The 25,731-nt window shown below is 31.6% G+C and overlaps 1 protein-coding gene across 2 annotated transcripts in view; it reads left to right on the plus strand.

Annotated features, from left to right (window-relative positions):
- bbg (big bang) overlaps positions 1 to 25,384 on the plus strand; it is a 47,751-nt gene extending 22,367 nt beyond the window's left edge. The window contains exons 3-8 of one of the 2 annotated variants that reach the window (XM_068770565.1): positions 11,689 to 11,753; positions 20,724 to 23,011; positions 23,214 to 23,339; positions 23,507 to 23,588; positions 23,680 to 23,856; positions 24,289 to 25,384. In XM_068770565.1, the coding sequence (XP_068626666.1) occupies positions 11,689 to 11,753; positions 20,724 to 23,011; positions 23,214 to 23,339; positions 23,507 to 23,588; positions 23,680 to 23,856; positions 24,289 to 24,461 (2,911 nt within the window). In that variant the 3' untranslated portion in view covers positions 24,462 to 25,384. The remainder of the gene's footprint in view (positions 1 to 11,688; positions 11,754 to 20,723; positions 23,012 to 23,213; positions 23,340 to 23,506; positions 23,589 to 23,679; positions 23,857 to 24,288) is intronic. The other variant, XM_068770567.1, reaches the window with a different exon arrangement.
- Positions 25,385 to 25,731: the final 347 nt, after the last annotated feature.

The raw sequence follows: 25,731 nt of genomic DNA on the forward strand, positions 1-25,731 counted from the left end.
CAAAAACCATGGTTCTATTTCATGTTTAAGTATTTGACCGTTGTAGACAAAACAATTCCCGACAGTGTGTGGTATGCCACGTCTAACGGAATGTCTATTCAGTTTAAAATTTTCTCCGAACATTGGTGGTTCATTGGTCTCTGTCGTTTGCAATTTTATTTTAGAAAGCACGTATTAACCAAATGAATTACTTTTTATTTTCATAGATGCATAACACTTACATTTAAATGTATATTGCCTTTAATCTTTACGAAATTGTTTTTATATATGTATATAGTGTATTTTTATATACTTATTTAACGAAGATTTTTTCTGGTAATTTTCTTTATTACTTTTTCTAATGTATTCCTTATTCTTCATTGTGAAGCAGTCTCTCCGATCCAAGTTTTTTTTTTTTTAAATAAACAAGTGTCTGCGTTGTCTTTACCCAAATGACATTACATTTCCAATATTATTTATGTTCGATTAGGTATAAAATCTTATACTATTGTAAGAGTATTGACATATGTACTTGACATTCCACATTCATTATTTATTCATCGTCTTTTTTTCAACCAGTTTTTTGTTTAGAAGCTTTGATTATATGATTTGATACATCTTTCAATCAATTGTGTTAGATGAAGGTTGCATTTACATCATGCAAATATAATCTATTTAAATAAATGGTTGCCGTACTGAATACATATTTATGAAACAAAATAAGGAGATTGAGCGTAGTGATTCACGGATATTGAGTTTATCCTAGTTGTAGGTCCTGCTGTGAATCATGTGCTTTGTATACCTTCTTGAACGCTTCTACCGTTATGTTACCCATAAAGTGTACAACCTTATACGTTTTTTCTTTTGAGCATTATAAGCTTATATAGCAAATGTATTCGCCGTTTCTCAGAGACCGCGTTTAAATTTATGCAAAACGGTCAACAAACATGAAACCAGGTATGACATCTCCTTGTTAACTGTTTGTTATGTTGAAATAATAATTCGAAGATTTGTTATACGTAGAAGCGGAGATGGTGTGGTCAGCGGCATGCGGCCACTGCGCCCGCTAACGGTACTGCGACGCGGCGATTGGCCCTGCAGACGTCTCTGCAATCCAATACATCTAATACTGTTATTAATTTTATGAACGTACTCACTTATCTCGACGCACTTTCACCGCTTGTAATGATCGCTGACATCGATCACGATGCTATCAATATTCTCATTTTGATCCGCTTAGCATATTTTAACACCCACATTAAGATATCGATGGGGCAATAGAAGCGTTTTATTTTTGTATACATTATTTCGACGGCAGTCGATAACTATAAGAATAATTTATTTTAATACCCGACTGAGTACCGTGAAGAAAGCTCGCGAATATTTCGATAACGCCGTCGTATGTGGAACCGACGCGCTTCAAAGCTTGGAATTCCGTACGTGAGAGGCGGAAACGGCGAAAATCTCCTTGATCTTGTACTCTATGGGTATGCACATACATAAATTGCGCGCCGATGTATAGGAAGCGTATGTCGCAAAGTGGCGCTGGGCTTCGTTGACAATAGCACGTCCGACCTTGTTCGCACGCTCGTCCCACTCTCCATTTATTGACTTGTTGGCCGCCCTGTTTATCCGAGGGCTCTAAACTCATTTACACATTAAGGAAGTGTTATTTGAATGCTTCCTCATAATAAGTTTTTGCCGTAATGAAATTGTCACTGCAATAAATAATCATTGTTTTAGTACTCCATATGTCGTGAGTTTAATTGAAGGCATATCTTTAATACTTTATATAGTACGGAAATTTCTGGAACATGATCATTGTAAAAATTGATCTTAGTAGTCATCTGTAGATACTCAATCACTATAGCTTAAAAGTCGATGCAGATATAAGCTCTAACACATTTTCTTTTATATTTATTATGTTACTAAATTTTAGAACTCTGTCTGGCATTTCTTTAACCTATAATTAAGTAAAGTTAATAAATTGTTATTTACTTTAAAGAATATTTCGTGTCACTGGCACCTCATCATTCATGCTATCTTATCGCTGCAAAGTAACATTCGATAAGGCAGCTCGAGCTGGACTAAGTGCTTTAATTTTAAAGACCGTGATAATGATCTTATGTCGCTATATTTTTTTAAACATATTATTTTCCATTTTGGATCATTTGCAGAGACCAGTTGGGTGTCATGAAAATAGAGTAAGAAAAGCTCAATTTGGTATAAGCTTATAATATAAACGTATAGTATAAAAAACAGATTTAGCTCGCCTGTAATGGAATGCTTTAATGCTCTTTTCAGATCAAGGTGTATTTGGAAATCTCGTAGCTTAAAGTTGAAAGATGTCATTACTAGGGAGCTCATTCTAATTCTAGTTTATATCAAATTTGGTTATTCCGAAATACTTCTCGTGGCCTACTCGTGTGGCGATTGTTAATGATCACATGTGGATAATAGTGAAATTGTTTTCATTAATCGAATTGTAACTTTTACAATGTAATTTATAACATGAATTTAAAAAAAACGTCAAGTTTTTCTCAGTAGAAGATATTTAAGCAAAGCCTGGTAAAAAGGTAAGGCCTGGTAAAGATTGTCTGGTAGAGATCGCCTCGAGCGATAAGACCGCCTCTTGTACCATACTTGTTTCTTTTGTTGCCCTTAAATGCGTAAATGAAACTATTGACAATGTTAATGGTTAACGTATATCGAGGATGTATTTTTTAAAAATAATATCTTTAAGATATAACCAACCTTACACAGTCGCGAGTGGCTTAATTCAAATTTCAAAAAGTCCATTTCAAATAGCATATTTACTTATTGCATTTACCTTTTTATTTTACAGAAACCCATTTGATCTGAAAAAGATTTATTTCTAGAATGAATCTATTTGTTTCTAAACATGTGCATTTAATCATTGCTTACTTGTAAGTTTATGTATATGTTTTTCTCGAAAAAGGGGCACTGAGTGATATGTTTTTGCTCTGGAGCATACCTCTGAGGTGAAGAATTCTATGTACTAACTCAGGGTTGTCAAAACTTTATAATTATTTTACTGTGTAATAATTTGTCATATCATCTCCATTCTTTGACAAGAGAATAAGTAAGGATGACTGAACATAAACATACTTATCTATTCATCGTAAGAATATCAGGCCAATTAGGCTGCGAACATACGAACAATGTATTTTATGTTAATACCTAGCAGAAATTATTCTTTTCCACTGTAGCAAAGACCGTTCTTGTAAAATTTAAATTAACGGCACTCTATCAAATATTAAAAAAAAAATTTGAACTTTGATGGATTTAGCTTTTTTATTTTACAAAACATTAATCGTGTTTTTATATTTGGTACTAGTAACAAAGAAAAACAGGAAACTTAAGTACTGTTTATAAGCAATTACATTGAGGCATAATGCTTCATGGTCGTCTTTCTTAAACGGTGTGAGATTTAATTTTAAATAAATACAAGGTAATGAAGTTAAATGTCAACCCTGACCGCGTGTAAGGAAGAAAGTCGCCGCCTCAGTCCATGCAAGGCTCATGAGGCCGCTTCTGCGAAGTGTCGCGTCTCTAACGGGACCTCGTCCCGCACTCCCCCTGAGCCTCTGATATTTTATTGCCTCGTTGTTTTTAACGATTGAGAACAACATTGTTTTAACGAGTCTATGTATTAAACAATCAATGATTTATTGTGTATAGATTGTAAGATATCAATTTATCTTACGCCGTTCCTATTTTTCACGTTAGTAATTTATGCTATTATATATTTATTTATATACGTTATCAAATTGCCAACAACACCTCGGTCAAACAAGCATTAGGTTATAGTAATAGTTAATGCAAATAAAAGTTCCTTAAAAGTTTTTGTCATATTAATCTGCTACTTTTTCCGAAATAATTGCTGGTTTTATAAATCGTATCAATTTTTATTGTGTTTATACTGGTTGACATTTTCCCTTTTACCTATTAAAATTTGTCGGCCAACACAAATACCTATTAAGTTTGTAATTTCATTATTTCTTTTCTATTAATTTATTAACATTATTTCGATTTATTTAATTAAACACAGCTCAAAAAATATGAAGTACACATTACATTTATACAAATTTAATCGCAAACAACAAATAAACAAAGCTCGCTATGATCATTCGTTCATTGAACTTTCTAGACTACTAAAGACTTTAAATTTCTTTTTCTGTGGGAGTACCGCATGGTAATAAAAGGGTTTTAAGTTGAACTTTGCGTCAAATAGATTAATAAAAAATTTTTGTACGATTTTAACAGTAATGCCGAACCAAATTTTGGTATGAAATTTTCTAATTATATAAAGTCGTAACAACGTAACTGCAATTATTCCTGAGAATCGATTTTTTGTGGTTATTTTATTACAAAGAACCTGTTTTAGATACTTGTGTTGGTGATGTACAGCCATCAGTAATTAAATGAATAACAACATAAACATAAATTAATAGAGTCCGTTATATTTAAATTATTTTATTTGAATAGCAAATATCGAAGAGAAGAAACATTTTAAATAATTTATAGTGTAAGCAAGATGATTTATTCGATCTATTTCACATAATAAATATTGTATGGTAATATTAATATCTCATTGCGAACACATTAATTTTTGTAGCGGTGTCGTGGAAGTATCCAGCACAGATAAAAAAATAAAGATGCATGTAAATTATAAATCAAATTAAATACAAAAACCAGTAATAGGTGGACCATGTTCTACGCTATTCCCAGTGACAATAAAAATATTTATACAGGGTGATTGGAAATAGATGTAAAAGATTCAAAGGGGTAAATGTATAGTATACGTGTCAGTGAAAAGCTTTAAAGCTTCTATACATATTTCATAATACCCTTTATAGAGTTTTCACTCTGAAATATGTTGCATTAATATGTTATTTGTATTTGAATACGACGGGTCAATAACTTCTGGCAATTCTAAGTCTACAGGAACAGATAGTAAACAACAATTACAATTTTAAAAGGTAGTAATCAGAATTTAGAAAACTATTTTCTAACTAAATTATCATCACATTTATTATTTGACCATTGATTATTGGATAGGATGTACCATATATAAATTCACAGTAAATTATACATATATCCCCTGTAAAGCTTTTAAACTAATTCTAATCACACTGTATAGTTTAATCATAATTTGATAACTAAAGATATAATAAAGATGGGTATCATTGTTTCAATATTGCGGGTTATTTTAAGTAAATGTGCACTGTAAAACTTCTTTTGTTTATTTTACTTTAATTAATTCTTTACTTTACCTGATATTTATAAACAGAAATAAATATCGTGCACATCAGAGTTGTTATTCGATGTATTCTTTTTAAATATCCGAACTACCTTATATCTCTTTCAAAAATTCTGCACCCTTCTTTTATTTAATTGCACAAAGAATTCCATTTTAAGCTATAAATATTTCAGAAAGTGCAATAAACGTCCTTTTAGTATTTTCATGCGTTTATCCTTGTGTTAACTTCTTATTTTACTGTTCAACAAAGGCTATTTATAGAGAAAATATATGATTCCTTTTCTAGTCTCAATCGGTGGGAAGACATCAAGTTTGCAAATAAAAAAAATATATAACGTAGCGGCTGCCTTCATGATTGGCAGTCCGCACACATGAACCCATATATTCAATAAAGTAACTATTTATAACTTTAACGTGGACTAATAGGGAAGGTTGCGCGTTCATGATCAGTGCTGCCAAGGTATAAATTGAAGGTGGACGACGGATTATCAAACCCGTTTCAGAATCGATTTTATTAGTAAGATTATTTCGATACATATAAACTAAAGCAACAGACGTATCAATATGCATTATGCGAACATGAGAAACAACAAATCTGATTAAAATTCAGTTTTTGTTGAGATTAATAATCGCTGTGGTGGGAGAACGGGTTTTAATGTCATCACTGAAATCATAGACATTTCTTTTATATTTAGAACTATAATAAAAAACGATACAGCGGTTCTTTTAAATTCCACGTGTCATTTTCATATTATTCTTAAAACCAATATTTTCTAATTAGTGTAGTTCATAAACCGTCCGTCTCAAAACATTGAATTGAATTCAATAAAAGTAAATAACTTTAGTTAAATTTATATGTATTTCCAGATAGACTGTATCTCGTACCAGATAATTATAAAATCAATTGCTAATATTAAATAGTAGAATAATGATGTTAAGCATAATAAAATTTCTATTAATTATTGGAACATAGATAAGTTGTAAAGGTCGAAATTCTGATTAATGTTCCCCTTTTTATATAACAACATAAACAAATTGTTAAGAATTGTCAAAGCATTTAAAATATATAACATCATAAAACTGACAACGACTTTATTCTAATCGGTTCAAAGTAATATCTGGCAATAAATACCAGGTAAGTTTCATATAAAAAGCGATGGCGATGGCGATGCGAAAAGAACCGTACGTGTAATAAATGTTTACGTACGAGTTATATTTTAAATGAGCAATTGTAATTTTATAAATTTTGTAACCCTTATTATACGCCTAAATCTATTCGTTTAAAGCCTTGTCTCTCCCAAGTTTAGGAGGTATACCGAAAAATATGTATCAACTTCATTATATATTTCTACAAGATGCGTCATTTTTTAAGAATGCGTTAAGTAAGTTACACATAATATTATATTATATTACGAAAAACGTTGACAATCAATGTTTATAATACAATTGTAACAAGTAAAATTTAATAATAAAATAATTTATAATTTTGTCGATCAACGCTATTTTTACTGTGAAGGTATTTTTCAGTTGTTGTTGTCATAATGTCCTTGAAACGAGGTTTCGTATTACCGCAAACGAAGGCATTCACCCGATAGTCAAAGCGCAGGCGACAAAAATTTACTTCATATTTTTGCTTCATAAATAAAAACGCGTAATGGTATTTTATATATAATAAGTGCATTAAAATTTTAGAATAAAAAAAAAACCGCTTTAATTGAAATTAAACAAATTGCACACGTTTAGGTTTCCTAATATTCTTTTTAGATTTTTGTTTACTGCATCTTATATCAAATGAATCATAAAACGTCAACTATAAAAGTTGTATGAAAAACTACAATGACCAGCAATGTTTGCTGTGCTCTTTATTTTAATAAGTTATATAATTTTCAAATTCATCCTTCACAAAATTAATTTACAAAGTTTGTTCGTAATCTCTAGTTACAATCGGATTTATCGAGTTGGGAAGTGGTTTATTGAAACGGATTTTGTAAGCAGGCGATGTAACCAAACACAAGCGTGAAGGTTCCCTGTGAGCGACTGGCTGCGGGCTACAGGCTGCAGGCTCCGCAGGCATGTCGAAGGCGCGGGGGCGAGAAGTCACGACGCGGTTAACCTAGGTTAGGCCCCATTCCAACATGGCGACTTTCGCGACTCTGCGATTGCATTTTATTTATCCTTATTATTCTATGACATTCTCTGTTGCGATACACCTATCCGTAAAAGGTATTAGTCGTTGCCAATCGCAGTTTAGCGTTTCTATGATCGCATTAATAAAATTTGCATGTCCAGCTCTTACGATTAGCCAATTCGCGTTGCATTGGAAAGGAATGCCAGCTTGTGCATAAAATTGTATCCGAACTGAGGCTGACCTCTTTCTTTGTTCGCGCAAGTATGCATACACACATACGTACTTAAACATAATCTCCTTATGTACATACGTAACTAGTTCTGTTGATATTTAAACAAGGAAATGTTACATTTGCTTAAGTCACGGATTGAAAGGATAATGTTAAGCTATGTTACTTTTATAATTCAAGTTTTGTTTGTTTTTTTGTTAGTTGATGGCGTTATTGATTACGTATGTGTTGGTATATAAATAGGTAAATTTAAAAAGAAAAAAACTTTTTCAACTAACTAAGAAGTAATAAAACTCACTAATAGTGTAAGATAGAATTCTGTACCACTATTTTAAAACCAATCAATCTTCAACAATGTTTGGCAATGCTGTAATTAGAACTCGTATAGAAAGTATTTGTTTATAAATCACAAGTGTGCTAAAACTGTTGGAATCGACTTAGTAGATATCTAATGACCGACAAGACGCGTTATATATTTGAAGTAGACAAATAGCATCGAATTTACGCTCCATTGGTATTTAGTGACATTCTAAATCTAGTCATTAGCTGTTTTTAGGACCCTGACATTTTAGAAAATAAGCTTTTATAACCAGTTCTCAACTATGTTGAAGATGTCGGTGTATATAATAATATTTGAGAGGTCTTATCGAATTTTTATCGAAATAAGTCCATGTTAACTACAGATTTTATTGTATAACAATTTTAAAAGTTATTCAATAGCATTCTTTATTTGGTTTGAATTTCAAAAGGTGTTCACGATTCCTTGATAAAACGGTCTTTAGCCTCAGTGTTCGGTACTCCATTTGTTCACTTCCTGCAGCAAATAGGCAACATAGCTTAATTGATAAATTTCTCTTCAGACACAGTTTAAAAAGTAAATGTGAAATAATAATTTAATATTTTCAAAGTATTTATTTTTTGAAGTTTTTTGATATAATAATAGTCATCTAAAACAAGCTGTAAGTTGATAAAGAATTTGTTCATAAAATTTCTTAATAAAATGTTTCGATTGACGTTTGTTCGATTTTCTGGTCATATCTAGGCTCTCGCATGACCGAGAAATCAAATAAAGGTTTGAATTTACTTTTAATGGTTACGGTATCGTTTACAGTTACTTTGTACTTATTTGATGGCGATGTGGCTTCTTCAGATACAAAAGAGATTTGGAGCAAAGTAATCCTAAATTCTTCGTGTCGGAATTATAGTAAAAAAAACTAAACGTTTATAAAATTTATTGTTCAAACTTTGATCTAATATTGATTTCATTGTTATAATAAAAGTTTTGAACACTTAATGCTAATCTGAATACTACGTACAATTTCTTAGCTTCTTTGTTTTATTTAATAAATAGGTGTTTTATAATCAAATTTCTTATGAATTTTCTTTTGTATGTGGGTCTTGTATGTTCTTAATATTGTTATATTTTACTATACTTATTATTTTTTAGTAACGATAAAACGGTAATTTTATTGAGACTACCTGGTACACATGGTGTAATGGTAAAGTAATGATATTTGACATATATTTAAATTATTCAGAAAAGCATACCTGTATGCGTAATAGCACCTATTATGCGTATTAAATCATTTTTTGATCGATTGAAATTGATATTAGTATAGTAATTCACTTCATGTTACTCCAAAATAGTAAGTTTGTGATTTAAATAAAAACAAAATAGTGTACGCATGCGTCCTCAATAATTTGAATCAGTTAAAACAACTTTTCGCAAGTTACAAAGTACACTTTATTAAAACAATCAAAAACAACACAAAATATTAACAACGGCTTGTATAATGAATTGTGTTAAATCGATTAACAGCGTCGAGTTTCGCAGAAGTGATATTCGCAATAACTCGTACGACTATGTAGGTTACTATCAATTTCGATGATTTCACGGAAAAATTGTAAGCTCTGTTTGGTAATAACCGATAGGCTGTTAGCTAGTTCAACGTTCTTGTGTTCAATTCTCTACGGCCGTCTGTGCTTTGTAAACGAACATTGCAAACATTCAACGACCCAGATCGCCGAGCGTCTGAGGTATCCGGGTCGCCGATTCGAATCCCGCATCGTAACGAAACTACGTATATGGTCAAAAGACCTCTGTCAGGATTACATTTTTTTTTAAATGAAAACTGGAAATAACTCCGGCAAAATTGTCAAACGATCTTACTGAAAATAGAAATGCGTTTACTTTATAATCCTGCAGTTGTTTTTTTATTAGTTAAGTTTATTTTTGCATAGAATTTTTAAGCATCTTAAAATAAATTTTATAATTTATTTAGGTAAACCATGGTAATTTTTATAGTTTTCTCTTAAATATATATAAGTGATACGCTGAAATGCCGACAGTCAGAAATGACTCATTTTACGACTTCAGTCTTAAGCTGTAAGATGTTGTATTTGAGTTGAACGACTTCTGAGTCTCAAATAAGATAAGACGAGTAAACAACTAAGACAAAGTGAATGCATGTCTTAGGAAACATATTACTTATGTATTATTTTAAACGGAAAACTGTATAAATCTGAAGTTTACGATTTGTTTTGATAATGAATTTCTTAATTTCGTTTAATTATTAGTGATGTTTAAGCTGGACGCTTGCAATAGTGTACAGGCATGCCTTATATAAATCGCTACTGACATCATGGAAGGTGCACCATTGCAGTTGTATATTTAGTAGAAGTGAAGATTCTTCTAGTTTAGCGTCATTAAATACAGTTTAGATTTAAGTTTCTCATGATAATTTTGTATTTTTTTTTTGTTTTAAATAATTTTTCTTCAATATTAATAAAATATCTTCCACAAAACAAGAAGACGATGAGTACTACTTGTCTAAGAGGTTTTAAAGAATTTCAATTTTAAAAATTTAATGATTATGAAAAAGCTGAAATAACCATGCCACTTCATCGTCAGATTTAATTGAGAATTTTTATTCGTTTATTTAAGCATTCATATTAATATCATCTGAGGACGACAATAACCGCTTATTTAAATAGATCATGAGAAGAATGCCCGGAGAGACCAATCTTTTTAAGTTTCCCTATAAACGGCATATTTTAACTTAGCTACGAGGACTCCAAACGCGCCCTACTTTGGGAAGAACCCATAAGTAATGCACAAGGGTTTTTGCATATTTTACAATATGTCATTACATAAAAATTATGAAATTATGTCCTTGTATAATTACATAAATTTTGTTTTTAACATGCATTTGTTATTAGATAGTTCCTTGGTTAAATGCTTACTCCTTATGTCTTCCCAGTAGTCGGGCAAAGCTATACCATTAAACACATGTCCATATAAATATTTATCTGTCTGAGTTTTGTGACAGGGGTGCTGCGTGTTGTTGCTATCACTTCCCTATTTCCGGCGAGTGGCACGCGCTGAGTGGCGTTATCGAACGTCATCTGTCAATAGTTTTTTAAAGAAACGGTTTTTTCCCCTTTGTTCTCTTTGTATTAAAGTAAACGAACAAAAAAAATTTAAACACTTCAGAAAGTAAAATACCTAACGATCTTTTTATTCCTAACGAATAAAACAGTTCTTAATATCTTTACAGACTTCGTACTACTGTCCAACATATTGGCATGTCGCGGTCCAATAAATCAATAAATAAATATGACGATATATTTCAGGGTTGTCACTTTATATAACTAATTCACCGTATTGAGGATAAACAATGAATACTTATAAAAGAAAGCTTTCTATCTCGCACATTGCAAGACTAGTAATGATGTGATTATTTCTAATATTATACAGTATCGATATTTGTGGTTGATTACGTCCTGAAACGTCTTAACGTGTTTTTGAGTGATGTCTAATGTTTGACATCTATGTATAGATTTTTGAATTTACGAAATGTTTTTTTTTAAATTCTGTAATTGTTTTACTATCAAAATTTATATTTTCTACTTCTTAAGAACCTTCGCCGTGCTTTGATGATGCCATTAAAAAAGTAACGGAATTGGTCAAGGCGTTTTCGGTATTGCGTTTGATAACACATTATACGTTTTAAGATTCAGTTATGAAATTACTATATTTATTTATAAAATTTTTCTTTTCGGTTTCAGAAAAAGTGTGAATAAAAATGAAACGAAAACTCGAAAAACAACATTTGAAAGGACTTTTTGGGAAGGTAAGACAAACTTTTTATTATTATTCATAGTCAAAATTTTGTTGTGTTTAAGTGTTATATACGTTCTTATTAACAAGGTGTATTGTAATTTTCGACGAATTTAGGATAAAAAAATAAGTGTGCCTTTTAATTTTAATTAAGTAAAATGTTCTGAAACTACTTTAACGATTAGGATAATCTTCATAGATTTTTAGTCATGTAGTATAGAATAGGACTAAGACTTGCGATTGTAAGCAGCTGGTTCGATCCCCGAAATACTTTGTTATACTATTCACATTTTGTACATTAATTATTATAGGATTGTCACTGCTCACAAACAAGTTTCCAGAGAACGAGAAATAGCATCTCCTGCGTACCATACTACCTATCTATCACCAACACGCTCGACGGGCGTCGCGATTATGATATAGCCCCCCAAAGATATCTTTGACGGAGGCCTTACAGTGGGCGTTTATAGACGAAGTATAGAATATGCTTTCGATATTAGGTTATAAAAGCGAAATTGTAGACTCTATCAGACCAATTTTTAATACTCGTAAAAAATTAAATGGTTTCCGGCTATATGAAAAAAAATTCACTTACTGAAATTAATACCCCAAAAATGAACGAAATTTTGTATTTTATATATTAAAGAAAGTTTTATTTTCGTTGAACTGTGTTAAATTTCTACTTAAGTTGTGATAGTTTTGAAAATATTGTTAGCAGGAATCGTAGACAATAAATTATTTATTACAAGGATTATTTATAGAGATATTTTCAGCCTGTTATAGAAAATCGCATACAGCATATCATATCACCACATTAACAACTTTTTGGTGTTTTATTTAGATCGAATTTGGAATAACGATCGTCTTTATAAGAAAAATTATATCAAATTGCATTGCCTGTGATTATACAGGCTTTTTATAATAGTGATGTAGAGCAAAAACAGTGTTAGAGATAAATATATACACAAAAACTTGCTCTGAGTTGATATTATGAGACTGTTTCGATATAGAGATATGTAAATTTCTCAATAGGTTACGTGGTTTGTTAGAGAAACTTATTTTTATTGCATTCCAGCGGAGCGTGTATATATAACTAGCTATACAAATCCTTGCTCGTTTCGATTCGTGAAAGTGCACCTTGCGCTCGGCCGCCCTCTACCGCTCTGTCACACCTGTTCATTCTTCGCAAATGGCGTAATGCAGTTTTGATACGCTCTAAAAACAGGCTTATCTGAATCCATGCATTTTTATTAAAATTTCAGATACTTTAGTTAACCAAAGATATTAAACATTTTTATGGTACAATTTTTAAATGTTATTAATAAATGTCGAGTACCTTTTATTTCAAAAAGTGTCATAAGTAACTTTCATAGAACAACGTAAATTTGTGATAAAATCATTGTGTATACCTATAGACATTTTTTGGTTAAAAACAATTACAGTAACAATTGTGTTGTATAAATTTTAAATCATGATTTTTTTTTAATCATTAAGCCTTCTCAATCACTGGTCATTATTTTAAGTGATAAGAAATTATTAGGCAGTTACAGTTCAGCGCTCGTAGAAGCAAAGAAGGTCCAATAAAATTTGTAATTACTTATAAATTAAATACGAATAAATACAAAAGATATCAGGACTTATCGATGATATTAAATTGCCATGCACCAGCAGTTATGTTCAAGTCGGAGAACTTCCTTGAAGTCCTGACAAAAAGTATTTCAAATCTCTTTGTTAGGATCACACTTGAATTTTCATCTAATGACCTAAGCCTTAAGGTTGTTATCAAAATGAACGTAAAACAAAGGACATTGCGATGTTTGGCGTAATATGGTTCGGCAGATTCCAGGGCGAGCCTGGTTTGAGTTTGCCCGCATGCCGCCGTAGAGGCATTTTATTTGACGTAATGTTATACGTATTTTGTGCTTCGACCATTCACTGCATGCGATGCAATCAAAAACAAAAAAGTTTAAATGATTCCGCATGTCGCCGCGCACAACATATAGCGCTTATGTAAGTGTTGATCAAGCTCGAGCTTTCAAATAAGTCAAGTTTTTAATTAATAAATACGTTCTCTTCCTCTCTCTTCAATATTTGCCTGTACAGTTTGACGTATTGAAGACGATCAGGTTAATTTTGACCTTTATATACAAGTGTAATATGCGTGCTGTAGTTATGAATGCTTTATCTTGTTGAAATTACGCAAGACATGTCACTGGAGAAAGTTAATTTAGTTTTGAAAGTGAAATCGATTGCACTTTCTTTCACTTATCCAATTCATAGATTCGTTCTTGGCTTATGGCTTTTTGAATAAGAGATGGATGTAACGATTATTTGAATCGGCAGAGGGTTAAGGAGAGCCGCCTATCAATAATTAATCATTATTCGGAAGATCATTTTTAAATGTTCATTTTCATCCACTTTATTAATAATATTAATTAAATCATTATAAATTTTATAATATTAATTGTTCTAATTTACACGAATTCTTACATATCTAATCGCGGTAATGTTTTTGTATATATATATATAATTTACATATACTTATTTCAGCTACCCTCTACCTACTAATTTCTTTTTCCACCACTCAAAAGGTAATATGCTTTCGGCATTAAGTTTGTCACAATACATTGTATGAGAAGTGTATAAATAAATAATATAAGGAGTATAGAGAAGTAATTCTCTCCTAGTGTATGAAAATAGACTTGATAGCACACCATCCGGTGGGATTAGCTCTAAGCACCCTGCTAGACTGGAGTCATAAATTGAACATTATAAAAGTGTTTAATAAAAGGATGGGAATGTAAAAAAATGTGCAAACAACTCTGCAAACACGTCGGTGCGGTTTCAAACCCGCGTCCGGATTGCGAGGGGAGGCGGAGGGTCCGGGCGCATTCCAGCCTCCGGTCCTCGGTCGCGACGTCACTCCAATGCATTCCTCCTTGCTAGCTTTTCTCATACCTCTGATTCAAAAGAAAGCGTGCGCAAGATCCGTGTACAGTGCCAACTGCTGACTTTATATACGTTTACTTATATAAATGTAACGACTTTGTCTTAATGCTTTTAAGATAAACAATTAAATAACTCGTTCAGGTCATATTTGAAATCTTTTTTGAAAGACGAACAATATCAATCTGGTACAAAATTATTTTGAAACTTTTTTGTAATGTCTTTTTTTAGTTGTTAGTTATTATAACTAATCTATTGTTAATTCATTATTTAATGTGGTAATGTAGCAATTATTATTAAGTAGGGTTCTGATTCGGTAGAATAAGAATAGTTCCTTCGGTTTAAATTAGAGTATTTTACAGATTGAATTTTGTTTTATACGTGGTAGTAAATTATTCGGAAAACAAAATCTTTAAAGCTTTTACTTCTATTCCCAATCAACTTGTATAAAGCAATCACTATGGGATATACTACATTATTTTATTTTTTCTACTGAAATGCAAAAATCCATTAACTTTTGACAGTACTAAGTCTGCAGGGACAGACGGTAAACTATACTTATTTTAAATGAATACAAATTTTGGAAACGCTTAATTTTAAATATTATCATTACGTGATTTACATTACGTACATTAATTGACAGCAAATAAGCTATAAATTCACCCTTTTAAGATTTTACACCTATAACTGTAAATCCTGTGTAACAGGTTATTGATTTGTAAACTCATATTGGAAATTTGTGAGTATTTTCTAATTGTATGTTTCTATTAGCAAAAGTTTAAAAAAAGTAATTCACCCATTCTGCGATGTGAATGTTGTTAATTTAATTTAAAACCTGTGAGTTATCGAGTAGTTGCATTCACTGATTTCGCTTCAATGATTAAAGCTCGAGAGCGTAGAATCGGAAGTAGAGCGCAGTAAAGGACGCGAATTCGACTCTTCGTGAATGCTGTACCTGTCGGTGCACTAACCGCCAAGTGAAATTTGAGCCGTACTTTGTATAGTACATAGTTTCTAAATATTTTATCGATTAATATAAAAAATTACGACATTGTTGAATTTTATAATTAACTTAGTTTGTATTAAAATGTGGATCGCTACAGAACGAATAACGAGGGAGAGCACGATCTTATATGATATAAAATTTATTGGCAAGGAGTAAATCTCTTCTATTCGATTTTTTTAAATAAATTTAATCAATCGATACTAGATATTGACAAACAACAACAATGCGCAGTCATAATTGATCCTTAAATATATAATGTCGCCAAAATTCACATTTATCTATTTATTCATATTTTTAAATGTATCAAATACACGTCGATGATCATAGATAATAAACGTAGCGTTAAGTAAAATTTTCATCTTGTTAACATTATAAAGTGTAATAATACTATTTGGTAATTTTAATGAAAATATTTTGATGTATAATGATCATAAAACTAATAAACAGATAAAATGCTGTTATTAAAAAAGGCAGCAAATTAAAAATGTTTTTTGCCAAAGTATTTTAACCCTTATATCGATGACCAAATACAACCCGTACATTTTATTAGTCTATACTTATTCATGATTTTATTAAAAAATAGTGTTATTTGCATATATGTTATCGTAATCGTCTCTAGAACAAATAACACATCCATCATCACCTGAAAGATAAATCAAGTTTTGGACCACACCTCCTTTATTTTGGACCGTTGTATTCAGTTCTAACATCGAACGATTATTTATTGCATCATAATATGTTTCACAATTTAGCAGTTACAAAATTCACGCCATGTCATCTCAGTAGCACTTTAAAAGTATGAAAATCCCGTGCCGCTGAGAAAGACAACAAAATGTTATTTTTTTTATTTACAAGACAAGTTGTTCGAGCTATGACATTTATGGTCACATGCATCGTATGCGAGTTTGTTGTCGTGCTATTAAATTATTTAATTGAAGTCAAACGGAGATAAAAAGTTACTGAACAGATCTCATAAGATAATGTAAAGTCGGTAAAAAATGAATTATGTAAGGTCAGGGTAATTATAAGCATGACGTTTCCGACAAGAACAGTAACGGACAAATGATAACAAACTCTTTAAATGTAAAGGATGTTTAGTATATAATATAAAACTTTTCAGAGCAATCACTTTATACAAGGTTGTTGGAAATATGAATAAAAGTTTTAAAGTTTTTTGGTGACAAAAGATCTGTATATTCGCCCGTTTAAACCACTAATTACTATATATGTTGATAAAAATAAATTACAAAATAGAATACGGGTTAAAAAATTTGAACTACAATATTTTTATAATGTGTTTATTAAACTATTTCGATGGGTTTAGATCTTAAATAACTTTTATAATCTGTTTGTAATTTTAATGTCAATTTGTAAATTGATAAAAATGTTTAACACGGTAAAAAAATCGAACTACAATGTTTTATAGTAATCTCTTTCGATATGTTTAAGTCTTAAATTACTATTCCTACTTATTAACTGTTGTATATCATAAATATTGTGAATGTTGTACACACCTTAAATTAACAGGTGCACTAGAATTTTTAATTGCTATAAAGCTTTCATTGTACCATTTTACCATTTCTTTTATCATGGTCTCGATCTTTGCTACTAGTCCGTCGTTATTGCAATCAGCTCTCTATAACTATCTTTAAAATTAATAGTTCATATATTTACCAGGATCCCGTGTTGAAGACAAAATATTTTAGAACAACTTGATTATCATAAACAATTAGCAAACATATAATTCTCAAATATGTAATTAATAAAGAGTTATATTTAACTTGATTGAATTATAATTTTCATCTACCGCTAACTTTTTAACTAGATTAATTAATGATTGGACTTTTTTCAACAATTCTTTTTTCTTAATCTGGCGCATGTTATAGTTGCCTGTCATTGCAATTGTAATTTGTTCTGTATTATAACAATTGTTTTACATGCATATATCAATCATATATCGTTGATTTCGTATATTTCAACAATATTGAGCTTATCTTCGTATGTGTAGTGTGTGTATGGATCCCAATAGTTGTACTAATGTTTTGGAGTAAGTCAATTCGGGCCAAGCTGATCCAAGTTGGCCTTGTAAAGGCTCAAGAGATATAAGACTAATATTCTAGATTAAGTAAAGGTTAAGTTTATAGATTAAATTTAACTAACTGTCATTAAGAACTAGAGTAATAGAGAGAGAATACAAGACGAAATGAAACCGAATTGTTTAACGGTTATAGGTAATATAATTAGGTATTAGAAAATGGTTCGCTTGTAAGCTCGGGTCGGCGCTAGAGCCGCGGACAGGGTCCGGAGTCGCGAGGGATGCGGGGGAGTCGCGTGCGCAGTCCGTCCCTGGCAAGAGCAACGCCCCCGTCAAGGGCGGCGACGCTGCAAAATTCTGCAAGTCGACGGCGGTTCAGTGCATCGAGCCCCGCCGCGGCGGCCCCGCGTTCGCGCTCGCTGTTCGCCCGGTGCCGTGCGCTCACGCACGCACCATCTACCCTATGTAAAATAACAGTTATTTCGGTCGCTAATCGTAAGATTCCGCATTTACGTGTCGGTCCTCTCGTCGTGGCCTCTGTGACATCATACCGGAGCTGAATAAATAAACTGATTCAACGTTTATTCTCACGGCGCGCTCGTATCATTGTTTTTGTATATTTTTTTCGGAGACGTGATGAAAGTAAATGCTTTATGAATGAACAAGAACCGAAAACTGGTTTGATAAATGAAAGTATAGTGTGTTTTGGATTGGTGCAAATGACGATTAGCTTGGGATCTGTTGTATAAGAAGTTCTCACTATGTTGGACACGCGGAAGTTGCCCAGACGCTCCGTGTCCCTCCACGGTCCGTATGAATTATGAAAACTAAAAAATGCAAGTATTTGTGTAAGACCTTTCATGTTGCACACTGCTACCGTTAATAAATAAAGGTGAACACATTTATTCGTACATATTTGTTAAGAAATATGACTGAATCGTCACATGAATACTCGCAGAATATTTATTTTAAAAGTTTCATGAACAGAAATTTTAAGCAATTTTTCATAGGTATTTTAATCTTTTTAGAACTAAGTAAAAAGTGTAAAAATTAAAACCTTTGAAATTAATTCTGGACACACAAGCTCCAAATATTATAATTAAAATATAATTAACAATTTGAATAACACGTTAATAAATGTAAAAACAAACGCTAATAAATAAAAATGAAAAAAAAACAGAAAAAAAAAGCAAATAATTGTTACTTTTATATACTCATTCGTCATCGTACAATTTGTAATAACAGTTTGAATAATTTGAATTTCACAACAACGTTTATAATTTAGTATTTTTATTACACCGGAAATTAAAAATTACATATATTATAAGTGTTTGAAAGTTTTATGGTTATTTTAATGGAGATGTAGTATTTTATTATGTTTAATATTTATCGTTATAGTTATGATGGCTTATTTGTTAAAGAAATAACTAATTTGCCACTGAAATTACCTATGAAAAATAATTATGTGCATCGGATTTGCACTATAACTACATTTTGTTTTTGTATTATTTTTCATATATTTGAAACAAAATCTCGGACCACGAGTTTTTGTCTTAATTCTAAAGCAATTTTCGATAGATATTTGTAAAGGTTTGTAAAAATGTTTAAAATTGATTCTGATCAACCTTGTAATTTACTATCAATTATAACGTTATGTAAAATGGAAACTAAATTAAAGAATAGGTACATAAAGGCTATCATGCAACTGAATAAATTCATTCAATGCCTTCGCTTCACTTCAGCGGCAATGTGTAATGAGTATGGACTTTGAATTATTTGAAAATGAAAGAAAAAATTGTAGGATTTCAGTATTGGACAGCTGTTTAAACACGATGAAGTGTGCCCTGCTTTGAAAACGACATTTTTAAGCGAATGCGCGAGAAATGTTATCGGTTTGTGGACCAGGACAGTGCAGCTAGCGCTGTGACATTTTAAATTTAAATAATATTTCCAATAGTTAGTGGATTATATTTATCATAACAAATGTATACAAAACGAATCATAGTATTGGATACGAAATCGTTCAGCATTGTTAAAGTTCGACATATACATTACTTGCATCCGATAGTTGAGGAACGAGAAGGTAAATTACAAATTTACTGTTTAAAAATACTTGATAATGTTATAAATGTTTTCATCATGCTTCATGTAATCATCAGTGAAACCTGGAAGGTCTTATCTATAAATATTTTAAAAATTGTAAATTTTTAATTAAAACTGATAGTTATTGTATTGAATGTAAATTATTTTATTTATGAAACATCGCAATAATCGTTCGTGACTAATAAATTATGTTAAAATAGATGACGCATTATATTGGCTAATGCGTCGGTCAACTGTAATAGAAAACCTGTGATTTATGCTTCTACAGCACTCTAAATCGTCAACGGCCTTTCCTTGAACAATGTAAAGATTACTTTTTAAACTTGTCTCAACTAACAAATGAAGTAATTACTAATTAATAGTGTAAACGACTTTATATATCAGCAGTCCCTGAATAAAAATTATAACCATTGAATTATTTTATTAAAGTCCATTAAGTCATATCTTCTAACGTAATATTCAATTTATGAGAGTGATTTCAGGTTTAATGTCGGCAAACCAAACCTTTAGTTAGAATATGTTGGATTTAGCTATTACAGTGTACCCATGTTAATAAATAAAAATATTAAAAATCCTTATTACAAATACCATACTCACGTGGATTAAGTTATTTCTTCATTATTTATAAATGATCGTCATGGAATAGAAGGTCATCATATCAATGGTTTAAAAAGGTCTAATTTATTGTACTTGACGTAATTTTTTTTATCTTAAACGAAGAAAAATGTTTTACAAAACCCGTTCAAGTTTGTTTTTTACGAAGTGAAGTTGAATAAAACAAAAGAACGATTTGTAGAAGAATTTTGGACATATGTTAAGTTCATTACATTTGGTTTTTTTAAGCACGTGCGTACGATTATCTATATCGATTTTTTCCAACTTTTATTTTTCAGATCGAATCCACAAAAGTGATGCAGAAGACAAAAGTCTTTCTAATGATGAAACCCCTCTTCCTACTTGTCCACGGCAGCCTCCCGATGGTGTTGAAACTCCTTCCGACACAATAGATAAAGCTCCCGATTTACCTTCGAGATTGCCACCTCGACTTCCGAGCAGTTGGTCTACGCGTCCAAGGTTATCATATTTGTCAAGGACACAAGATGCCAGAAGCGAAGCTAGCGTAAAAGATAAAATTGCCATGTTTTCAAATGAACTTGTAACATCTACTGACCGTTTAGATAATTGTGGAACTCTACCAACAAGATCAAAATCAACGGCCAGGAAAAATATACCGCCGTACAGTAAAAGTTTTTCAGAAACTTCTACATTGGACAGACGCTTAACCAAATCTCAAGACAACTTAGATGATTCCCCAAGATCTTATAAAAGACCAACTGATAGACCAGAGGTTCTCGGAGCATTAGAATCTAGTAGTAAAGAAATAAAAGCTAACCTATTTTCACATTCTGAGCTGACAAAGATGCCCTTGTTTTATGGAAGCACGACAACCCTACCTTCTTGTGTTGATACATCCTTTAATCGCAGTGTTTATCACACGCGAAGTATAAGCGATGATACAAGTAATAAAAATGTGACTACTCATAAGCTAGAACATATAATAGAACAAAGAAAAAAATCAATGTCTAAGCTCCGAGGTTTGGTTATACCTGAAGTTCATGCGCCGATAGTTGATCTTCCTGAAATAAAAGTTAAGGATTCCCTTTCGAAGCCGTTCGTAGTGAAATGTAATCCAAATAATGCATTGAAAAAAGATAATCCCACGACGGCAAAATCTTTGAGTGTTAATGAAAGTAAATGGAAAACTAATTTCTTGCCAAATAATATACCTAAATATTCACCAGCTTTTAAAAGAAAATCTTTGCAAGTGTACAGTCCTTCATCTCTTTCTAAGGAATCTACGCCAGAAAGAAAATTAGTCGATAGAATTGATATTCAAAACAAAGTATATAATAAGCTAAACGCATTGAAATCAACAAAAAATACGTTAGATTCCAGTAATATTTCACAATTATCTGGTAAAGATTATAAAAATGCATTAAGTGATTTCAGGGACTACAAGAATGTTGAAATTAAAATATGTACTACTACAGACATTGTAGACAGTGATAATGAGTCTGCATTGAGTTCAGCACAATCGAGTTATCGATCGTCAGCGTCCTCACCCATGCATCATATCGATACTATAGAATCGGATAGCTCTCGCCTTTCTCCAAGAGTTTCACACTATACGTCTTACACGCTCGTTAAGTCCGAAATTCCTTCAAAGTCTTCTAACAATGAGAAGAATTGCGAGGAATTTATAAAACGTAAAGTTTGTCGTTCTGTTTCATCAGATACTAATATATCACTGAGTTCTTCGGCGGGATCTGCAGCTACTTCTGGATCTCAAGCAAGTTGTAGTTCACTTGAAAGTTCTGTTGCTGACTCAGACAAAAGAAAAGTTTCAAGGACATTCAATGTGGATACAATAAACAGGAGAAATATCTTAGCTTCAGCAAAATGCAGGAGCGGTCGAGACATAAATCTAAAATCTCCCGTCGTTGAAACAAAGTTCACTCATGAGTCTTACAACAGAACTCCAAGTCCAATACTGAATTCGTCTGAACGTCTTTCTACACTCGCATCTTCGGTGAGTGCTATAACTAATAAAGGCGAGAACAGACGACGTAACAAGGTAATTGCGGACTCCGATTCTGACACAGATGATGAAACTAAACCGCGACACCGTAAAACTGAGTATAAAACCTCACGATTGAAGCGTAACTCAAGTACTTCCAGTAAAAACAAACAAAATGAAAATAATACAGAAACTTGTAAAATTGAGGATGGATCTAAGTACATTAAAGAAAAGCTTGTATTCGAAACTAAAAAGATGGATTCTGGAAATTTGAATGAAATCAAATCTAATACCTTAACTACATTTACACAATCAACACTAAGGAATAATGATCTTCCAAAAATTAATAAACTTGAAAACTTTAAATCGAATAAAAGTACTTGTGATTTTGATGTTGTTGATAACATTAAAAGTTCGAGTTATGAAAATACAGTTAAACTTCCTCCAAACAAAAAAGAAACTAATAACAATAAATATGACAGTAATTCTTCTGAGCCACCGGCTAAAACATCAACTTCTATTATTCGACTCAAAAAAGGTGTCGGTTCCGGTGTAGGACTGATATTGGCTGGTGGAATTGATTGCGAGGCTAAAGATGTCACGGTTAGTAGTTACATAATTCGCTTTTTAATTATAAGTTGGACTAGTTAAGTATGAGTATGTAGAACAGCTTAAAAAAAATTCTTTTAAAATTTCTGGTACTAAGAATAAAAATTGCGTTATAATAAGACTTCATGATTTTATGTAATAAGTAGAAATTAATTTTAAGTTTAAGAAAATAAAATGGTATTATAATGTTTTTCAGGTTCATAGAGTCTTAGCTGATAGTGTAGCAGCAAAAGCAGGTCTAAAACGTGGTGCCAAAGTTAGGAGCATTAATGGTAACACAATGGCAGGTCTTACCCATGCTCAGTCAGTCACAATTCTTAAGGTAAGTTCTAATTTTAAACAGTTTAATGTTTATAATTACATCTTCATCAGCTGCATCTTCCGACGACTTTAACAATGAATAATTATATATTAAATAAATAATTTCTATAATGATTTTTTTGTAATAAATGTTACACAGCATGGTTATAATTTTTTTCCTGTTTTCAGGAGCAACGATCTGAAGTAATAATTGAAGTAGAGAATGACATCTTAACTAACGACCGTTCAATAGGACGCAGTTCTGAAAATGGTATGATATAAATTGGTTTGGTCATGAGATGAAAATTGGTTCAACAAAAATGTTAATAAACCACATTAAATGTAATTCTATTGTTTAACAGCAGCGTTGAAGGATCGTCAGGAGATTAATAACGTTAAAGATGATAAAAGCACCAACAATGTAGTTACTGTAACTTTAGAAAAAGCCGGCGGTGGAACAGGACTTGGTTTTGGATTGGACGGTGGTCGAGATTCACCGAATGGTGACAAGCCGTTGACGATCAAAAAGTTGTTTGCAGGTTATTTTATTTTTTAAATTATTTATGTTATGAGTAATTATGACTCAAGTCACCCAGAGAGCAAAGAGCTATGCTCAGAGTTTCGATGCGTAAAGCCATAGCTTGATGATATAGCTTGAAAAATTGCTAGTCTGAAGTGGCAGACGGTCTTCTTCTCTGGGCGATCTTTGAGGTAGGCCTAAGCCTTGCAGAAGGTGTCAATCTGTTGACATGACGATGATGATGAATGATGCTTATCTCAAGTTTTCATCGTTACGTTCTATACTTAAAAAAATATTTTTAGAAGTCTTGGCTGAAAAATGACACATTGAAATGGCGTTGCTTAAATTAAGCCATTTCAACGTGATACTTGCGAGACTAAAACAAACAAACGTATGAGTCACTAAGACCAAAAATGTACGTACATTTAGTTAAAACTTCTTAATTTTTTAGGTGGTGCGGCTGCGCAGAGCGGCCGTATTCTGGTTGGCGCAGAATTACTTTCAGCTGGTGGACAAAATATGGAGTCATTTACACGTACTCAAGCGTGGGCTGCGTTAAAATCTCTACCCGCTGGTCCTGTCGCTTTAGTACTGCGCAATCCTAAGGTTAACGCGAGAAACTAATTTTGAAAATAAAATCAATATGTTAGAAAAAGCTGTAAGTGTCAGAATCAAAGAAAATGACCTAAAACTTGCTCCGAGGGAACGACATTCAGAAGATATAATATACAGATACTATTAGTTCAATATTTTTTGTACTTCGGTTATCATTTTAATAAAAAAATTATATAAAGCTAGATAAAAAAAAAATAAAACGTACTTAACTTTTTGTTTAAAACAATGAAATGAGTATATAAGACATGCGTTAGTCAGTATTTTTAGATTTTGTAAATAAAAATTAAGCTAACAATATAATCGTTACACAATACACAAATGTTTTCTATATAAGTCCTTTTCTTAAGACTGTATCCCGTTTTATTTGTTAAATCGTTTATTTATTAATTTCTAATAATTAATTCCTAGTCTGTATAATGAAATTTTGTGATGTTAAACATTTCGTAATTCTAGGCATTGTACTTAAATATAGGTGTCAAATAGTAGACACTAAACACATTGATCTAATGTTGAGTGCCATCTTGGATTAAAAGTGTAAAAAAATTACTAACATTTTATAAATTGTTTTAAAACGCGTTTTTATTGGTAATACAATGTATAATTTTCATTTTACGTCATAAATAACGTATGCTCACTAACCCAAGCGACATTCGTTAACCTGCAAAGCTTTCAATATTTAGACAATGTATTCAATGCTTTTGTTTAACTATTATATAAGCTTATATAAAACCGTGGGTATAATACCTTGTTTCAGGACACTTGCCATGAATATTCATCTTAGGTATCCTAGCCTTATCTTACCACTAATTTGTAGAACTTGCTTATTTTAATAAATAAGATTTGTTGTATAAAGTTTTTTAAATTCTTTTTAAACTTGTTATAAAATGTGACTAATATTACACGTATGTCGTATTTTATAACATAATTCTACTTTAAAACCTATATTCATGTTGAAATTATATTCTTGTAACGTTAATAAACATGATATATTTTTTGTTTTGTACTTTTATTACTTTAATTTTATACTTTACCCATATGCTCGTGAGAAACGTTTCTTTTCGGGATCATTGATCCAACAATTTATATTTAGATACTCTTATTGTAACTTAGAAGTTGCAAAGTAAAAAATGTATAGCTAACTCATTTGTCAGCGGCAAGCTTTAAAGTATAAAATGATCATGATATATTCTTCTCCTTCTTGTTCTTTTCGGGCGATAGACGTCTACTACAAGGTATTCCCCAAAAACAGACACTGTCCTCTTTGTTTTGCCCGCCTTTA

The sequence above is a fragment of the Battus philenor genome, unplaced genomic scaffold, assembly GCF_028537555.1.
Source record: "Battus philenor isolate CCGP_79_NKW_IND1 unplaced genomic scaffold, ilBatPhil1.0.hap1 SCAF_3, whole genome shotgun sequence".
NCBI lineage: Eukaryota > Metazoa > Arthropoda > Insecta > Lepidoptera > Papilionidae > Battus > Battus philenor.